Below are 6,945 nucleotides of genomic sequence, written 5' to 3'. Positions count from 1 at the left end.
AAAGTTAACGTCCTAACTTGTGTCTGATGTTATTTTTCTTTATTGATTGATAGTTTGATCCTTGATTGATGGAGTTCTGTGGGTTTAATAACCTGACAAATTAAAATGATTTATGTTAGAACAGAGAAACAAACATTTTTTCTGTGTAATTTTAATGTAACTTGAATAGGTAATAAGTTATTTAACATTAAGATTTAGTTACATTTACTTTCCATTACACTGAGTTACATTTAGTGACATTTATTAGTTACATCCGGCCCTCTGAGGACAGAAATGATGCTGATGTGGCCGACCTGGATTCAGACCCAGAACCTCCAGTCCTGAAGCGTTGCCGGGCCTGATCCAGCGATACGGGTGCTTGTCAGAGATTAGATTGTGATGACCTCCTCCTGAAGTCATGACATTTTTGTGAGATTACATTGATCTGCTTTAAAATTACTCAGAGAACTTATTAGTTCGAAGCGAGCGGTGAAACATCACCCTGTTCTCACAGAGTATGCACAAACGAAGCGGCCCAGTGGAGTCACGCTTCGGGGTCAGCCTGCACAGAGTCAAATGTTACTGGTTGCTGGCTTTGACTCGCCGCCAGAGGCACAGTCAGTTCACTCCATCATGTTCATTTAACGCGTTTATGAGTTATCTGTAAAGATACATCGCTGGAACAGGGTTTTGTGTATGTGTATCCTATTTCAAAAAGTGCAGTTTTTCTACACAAAATATTTCTTCACAATTATGGATGACATCTCTGATGATATCAGTTTTTATTTCAGTGAAACAAATTAAAGTTTCTGCATTATTTTATTTTAAATCAGAAGAGTTTTAACTGGAGCTCAACTGATGTGCATGAAGTTGGATTCATAATTTACCTGCACATTTTGTGACATAATTAAAGTTTGTAATTCCATCTTGTTGTTTAAACCTTTTTATATTCTCTGCTTCTGCATTAATATTAATTTTTCAATCCGACCTGCTCGCTTCTACTTCTTTTATTTGACATGTTCCTAATAAATATTAAGACATGTTTATTAAGGCGGGGCTTTAAACCACTTCCGGTCACTGTTTTTTTTGTTTTTTTTAATTGACAGGCTCGTGCATCGTGAGATGACCATTGGCGCAGCATCACCTCGAGCCGCAGCCTCGTCATGTGACGTCACGGAGCGTGTGAGTGTGAAGACGGTGCGGGGCGCGGAGCGGCGGCAGAGGGTGAGGAGCGCAACACCGGGCGGAACTCTGCGGATCTGTGAGTGGCTCCCAGCCGGCTTTTAAACCGGACTTGAGTTTAGAGTTAAGTTTAAGTTTAATTCATGAATAGAAAGTTTAAATCTAAAGTTTAAATCGCAGTTTGTTAAAGCGTTTCAAGCTCAAAAGCGGAGAGTTTTTAAAGCAAGATAACTTAATTATATCATGCTTGATATCTGGTGTAGAATTATAATAACGTGTTTATATTGCAGCTTTATCTTGTGATTTATTTTTTTTAATTGACGAAATTTGTAGATGAATGGATAAAATATACTGAATCTTTTTTTTTAAAAAAACCAAACAAAGCTATTTTATTCGTTTTCTCGAATAAAATAACATTTCCTCGTGGACTCTGGACCTGTTCGTGTTTTTGGTGTAACTTCAGTTTTCTGCAGGTTTTATTGTTTGTCTTGTGACTGGTGCAGAGAAGCGCCATGACCGACCTGCTGCGCCCCCTGCTGGCCGTCGGCCTGTACCTGCTGCTGCTGCCCGGCGGACACGGGCAGCAGTACCACAACGGCTTCCGCTACCGGATCCTTAGACCCGGGCTGCTAACGAGGGCGACGAGTGAGTGTGTGTGTGTGTGTGTGTGTGTGTGTGTGTGTGTGTGTGTGTGTGTGTGTGTGTGTGTGTGTGTGTGTGTGTGTGTGTGTGTGTGTGTGTGTGTGTGTGTGTGTGTGTGTGTGTGTGTGTGAGAGAGAGAGAAGGTGTTATATTTATTTAATGTTATCTATCTTTTTAGTTTATTTGAAAGAGGAGAATGCAATTTCATAAAACACATGGTTACACATGGGCAAAAAAGCTAGAATGAGCCAGACGGCTCTTTTTCATGTGTAGTCCCCAGGCCATGATGTATTAAAAGCAGTAAAATACATTTATATAAGAAATATAAGAAAAGACACAATACCGAGCACTTACTGTACAATTAAAAGAGAACAAGACATCACACAATCGCAACATAACATTTGATCACAACATCAAAACATCACAATAGGCTTGTGTTGGCGGCTATAGGTGTTGATAAACCAAATTTTCAATTTTTTTATGAAGACCTTCTATGTTTTACATACAGGTAATTTCTCTGTCTGTATTTTAATATTTCTCTATTTGTCTCGCTATTTCTCTATTTCTGTATTTCTGTATTATTCCATCTCTATCTCGATCTATCAAGTTTAATTGCACATCCGCTGCAGTAGGTGGCAGTGATGTTTTAACATCTACATGTAACTTGTCAGTAATTGTGATTAATAGGGCGTGTCCAGGGAAGATTTGCTCCTCTGCTCTGTAGTAGTAGGGTTTTTTCACCAAACACACACACACACACACACACACACACACACACACACACACACACACACACACACACACACACACACACACACACACACACACACACCTGCGGGTATACGGAGGGTGTTCATTTGGGTTCAGTCGGATAAAGACGACACTTTTCTCTCTCAGAAATCTTTCATGGTGTGAATTTGACACCAAACCGTTTGAATCTATTGGGAAAAGTCAACATTTGACCCATTTCCATCTTTTTTAGGCTCTTTGGAATTTATTCAGATCCATGTGGAAGCACCACAGACGTCTGTGTGGGCCATGAGTGGAAGCAACGTCACCATTCCCTGTAGCTACTATTACGATTCTGCACCCGCCTTGGAACGCAAGCCCAAGGTCAAATGGTCCTGGGTCCCTTCCCGCTCCAGCAAAGCCGAGCTGTTCACTTTAGATGCCGCCAGGGAAAGAAATGTTTTAGTTGCCATTGGTGACCGTCAACGTGTCTTTGGGGACTTCGAGGGGCGTGTGCGTCTCAGACGCTCAACGCCAGGCGACGTGTCGCTGATCCTTACCGACATGCATTACAACGACACGGGCAGGTACCGCTGCGAGGTGATCGATGGCCTGGAGGACCAGAGTGTGACGGTGGAGCTGGAGCTGCAGGGTGAGTCGTCCCGACCCCCGCGGACATGGACGGTGGTGTGGGATCCCTCTAGACCAGTGGTACTCACACTTTTTCAGCATGCAAGCTACTTATAAAATAACCGAGTTAAGATAGTCTACCTACAATAACATTTTGGTCATGTCTAGAGTTGACTCTGATGACTTGCACAGAATGGAATCAGTCGTCAAACTCTGAAAGACAGATGTCAATCTGCTGCGGGTAGCGTGGACCGAGGCCTTCCCTCGCATCTCCACCTCTGACACCAGGTTCTGGATGTCATGGCGACACAGCTTTTTAGGAGAGATGTTGCATCTTTTGTTTGAAAGCATTAACCGAGCCGATCATATCGATCACGGTTTTGCAGCTGTAGATTAAAGTCCTTCAACATGATTGTCAGATTGATTAAAAATACCCAACAGCCACTGTTGCATGTCCAGGGACACGGAAACACTCAACGCTTGTTGATGGATGATGCGGTAATTCAGGAGGTCCGGAAACCATTGTTGTTTGCTCGTGTGCAGTGACCTGAGTTCCAGAAAAAGTCAAATGTCTTCTGAGCTCAATCAGGTGTCAGGACGGACGATGTCCATTTCATGCGGTCTACCAACACTATCTTTGCGACTGACGTATTGAGCACCCCTGCTCTAGATGCTGTCCTCGTGCCGCTATCACGATAATGATGACTACAAAGGTGTAAACAGACTGTTGTAATGAGCTTCTCATCCCGTACAGGTGTGGTGTTTCCCTACATGTCTAAGGAGGGACGCTACTCCCTTAACTTCTATGGGGCCAAAGTGGCTTGCGAGGATCAGGGCAGCAGTCTGGCTACATTTGAACAGCTCTACGCAGAATGGGAGCAGGGGCTGGACTGGTGTAATGCGGGCTGGTTGGCTGATGGCACGGTGCGGTATCCAATCAGACAGCCACGTGAAAACTGCGGGGGTGACAACCTCGCCGATGGCTTACGCAGCTACGGGCAGCGAGATCGCTTGCTCGACACCTACGACGCCTTCTGCTTCACCGGTGACATCACAGGTCAGTATGGACCTCGACTTCAACGCCGATTGCTGCGGATCTTCACCTGACGCTTGTTTTTTCTCCTCACCCACTTTAGGGTCGGTGTACTTATACCAGTACTCTTTGAAGCTCAACTACACAGAAGCGGTGCAGGCTTGCGTGAGTGACGGCAGTCAAATTGCCAAAGTGGGCCAGTTGTACGTGATGTGGAAGCTGAAGAATTTCCACATATGTCAGGCCGGCTGGTTGCACGACCAGAGCATCCGCTGTCCCGTCAGTGAAGCCACGATTAATTGCAGCGGATTAAAATCAGGCGTGCATAGCTTTGGATTCCCCCCACTTAACAAAAAATTCGGAGTGTACTGTTACCGGTAGACTTCAAATCAAACACGCCCTTTGAACAGCGTATTGGTTCAAAGCTCTGTTTGAGAGATACGCTTTAGCCATAGCCTGGGAACACATTAGCAGGTAGCCACTTAAACACCACTAGACCCAACTGTCCAATTATGTACATCCACCATGTGATGCCACATGTACTCAGACCTGTCTGCGCTTTATAGCCAGGTGTATATGGATGCAAACATTACTGTACATGCATGCATCACTGTTGAATACCTTATTCCAAACCCAGTAACTAAACCCCACCCGATTGCGATGGCTTTCCCCTAGAACCCGTTTGTGAGGGAGGGCAAGGCCAGGTTGTAGTTGGTCGTCCAGTTGATCCTCAAGGGTTGAGTCCAGGGCTCTCTGGAGACGATCCACATCAACCTCTATTTGAATCCTTTCTCAAATGGTCGTCATAAAGATGGAGGCACGTCACGTTTACATGCCAAACACGTGATTTTGATTAGTAAAGAAGTTTTTCCAGGCGGGCCTGGTGAGCTTCAAACAAAGGCAACGTAGATGTTGAGATGTTCAACGTAGATGTAGCAGGATGTTCAGTTGACTGAGGGTGTGACGTACCATTTGCACCAAAAATAAAGCTATATTTTTAATTCAATTAAACTACTGGTAACTTTAATTTGACCTTTAAAAAGTAGCCCCAGATAAACATACGTGCAAGCATGTGCAACGGTGTGTCCACATACTATTGGCCAGATAGATAGATAAATAGATAGATCTAATGTCCTGACCCAAACCTGAACCTCAACAAAAGGAAAATCCTTCCCAGCCTCTTGGACTCAGTTTTCTTCTGCTGCTAATTTTCCTTGTTAATCCAATCAAGCTAATTTTGCTTCGGTTTCTTCGCCATCTGACGTCGATCAACTCACCAGCTCCGTCTTTAACTCACTAATGATGATCCTTGTCACACTCAGGAAATGTGTTCAGAAAGACAATCAGATTTCCAATCAACTCAATCACTCTCCGACGATACCTCAATCCTTCATCTGTCCTGTTTTAAGTTAGCCGTCGTCTTTAAGCAGCGCCCTCCACAACTTTTTAGTCTCTGGAGTTTCTTATGACAAGTGTACCTACAGTCGCTTCGATGGAGGACGCCTTGATCGTTAGAGGAGTGTCTCCCCCCCACCCATCTTTTCAATTAATTACACCTTTCTGTGTCCTCGCTAACAAAAAAATCAAAAAACAAACTTATCCCATTTTATTTTGCATAGCGGATCTTTTCTTCACCTTGGTTGTGTTCTGTGATGAGAAAGCAGAGGTAACCAGTGATTATCTGGGTTTTTTTGTAGAATTTAAACCACTTGTTTACATCCACTGTGGCAGAAGGAACAAAGTTTCACGACATGAAAGTACCTGTTTTTGTTTTCAGTATATATGTGCATGTAATATGACTGTACTACAATATTTTCTACAAATAAATAAAACCTGTACTTTGAATATGTTTCTTTATGATTTTCGCTGCTGTTACACGTTGCTGAACATACCATGCATGCGCGTAGACCTGGAACGAGTAACCTCTGGCCCGCGGGCCGTTTATGGCCCATTTGGCTCTTTAATGCGGCCCGCCAGACTTGTTTAAATTTAGAATTAATTCTATGGAATAAATGCAGTTTTAAAATGATCTTAACAATAAGCCTTGCATATGTATGCGTCACTAAAGGCCAAAACCTTTCATATAATGGTTTTTCCAACCAATCAGGTGTGTTCTGGTTCCCCTCCGCCGCTGGTTGGCTGGTTCGCTCTCAATGCTCCCTCAAGTTGTATTTACAGTCCAAACAGGAATGCCAGGTGGGGTGAGGTGAGGTGGGGTGGGGGTGGGGGGGTCACCGACCCATACAGAACAGTCAGTGTATGCAAACAGCGTCCGTCTGTCTGAACCCAACACGACGCCCTCCTGCATCCGACGGCGCACAGAAGTCCCAGTGATCACATGAGCATCAGGTTTAATAAACACGTCCTATTGACACCTGCTGACCAAACATGGGTGGACACACACACACACACACACACACACACACACACACACACACACACACACACACACACCGAGGGAGATGTGTTTACCTGATGAAGGTGTGCGCTGTGGAGGCTGATGAAGGAGCTATTTACCGGCTGTTTGTTCACACTTGGATTCCACAGGGGGGTTAAAAACAAACTAAAAGCCCGGTTTGTTCCTCCGGCTCCGGAGAGTTAACCTCAGAATCTTTAACAGCTCCGGGGAAAGAGGATGTTTCCAGAAAATGATGAAGTACATGTCATGAAAAGAGCCGTTTACAGTCGCTTCATGAAACATGTCGGCGTTCGTTGGGTGAAAAAAGACAAAAAAAGAAATTTGACCGGAG

General features: G+C 44.1%; 1 protein-coding gene across 4 annotated transcripts; it reads left to right on the top strand.

Annotated features, from left to right (window-relative positions):
- Positions 1–814: 814 nt before the first annotated feature.
- On the top strand, positions 815–6,040 carry hapln3 (hyaluronan and proteoglycan link protein 3). 4 transcript variants are annotated; one of them, XM_068312728.1, is made up of 5 exons: positions 815–1,240; positions 1,665–1,806; positions 2,786–3,184; positions 3,917–4,219; positions 4,299–6,040. In XM_068312728.1, exons 2-5 carry the CDS (start codon positions 1,674–1,676, stop codon positions 4,574–4,576), a joined length of 1,113 nt encoding a protein of 370 aa, XP_068168829.1. In that variant the 5' UTR covers positions 815–1,240; positions 1,665–1,673; the 3' UTR covers positions 4,577–6,040. The 4 variants fall into 4 exon arrangements, with proteins under 4 accessions (XP_068168829.1, XP_068168826.1, XP_068168827.1 ...); XM_068312725.1 differs by having other exon boundaries at positions 1,635–1,806; XM_068312726.1 differs by having other exon boundaries at positions 1,224–1,240; positions 1,546–1,806.
- The last annotated feature ends 905 nt before the right edge of the window (positions 6,041–6,945 follow it).

This window comes from Antennarius striatus, chromosome 4, assembly GCF_040054535.1.
Source record: "Antennarius striatus isolate MH-2024 chromosome 4, ASM4005453v1, whole genome shotgun sequence".
Taxonomy (NCBI): Eukaryota; Metazoa; Chordata; class Actinopteri; order Lophiiformes; family Antennariidae; genus Antennarius; species Antennarius striatus.
The sequence above is the reverse complement of the archived record's forward strand: the minus strand, read 5'-3'. Positions and strand labels throughout refer to the sequence as shown.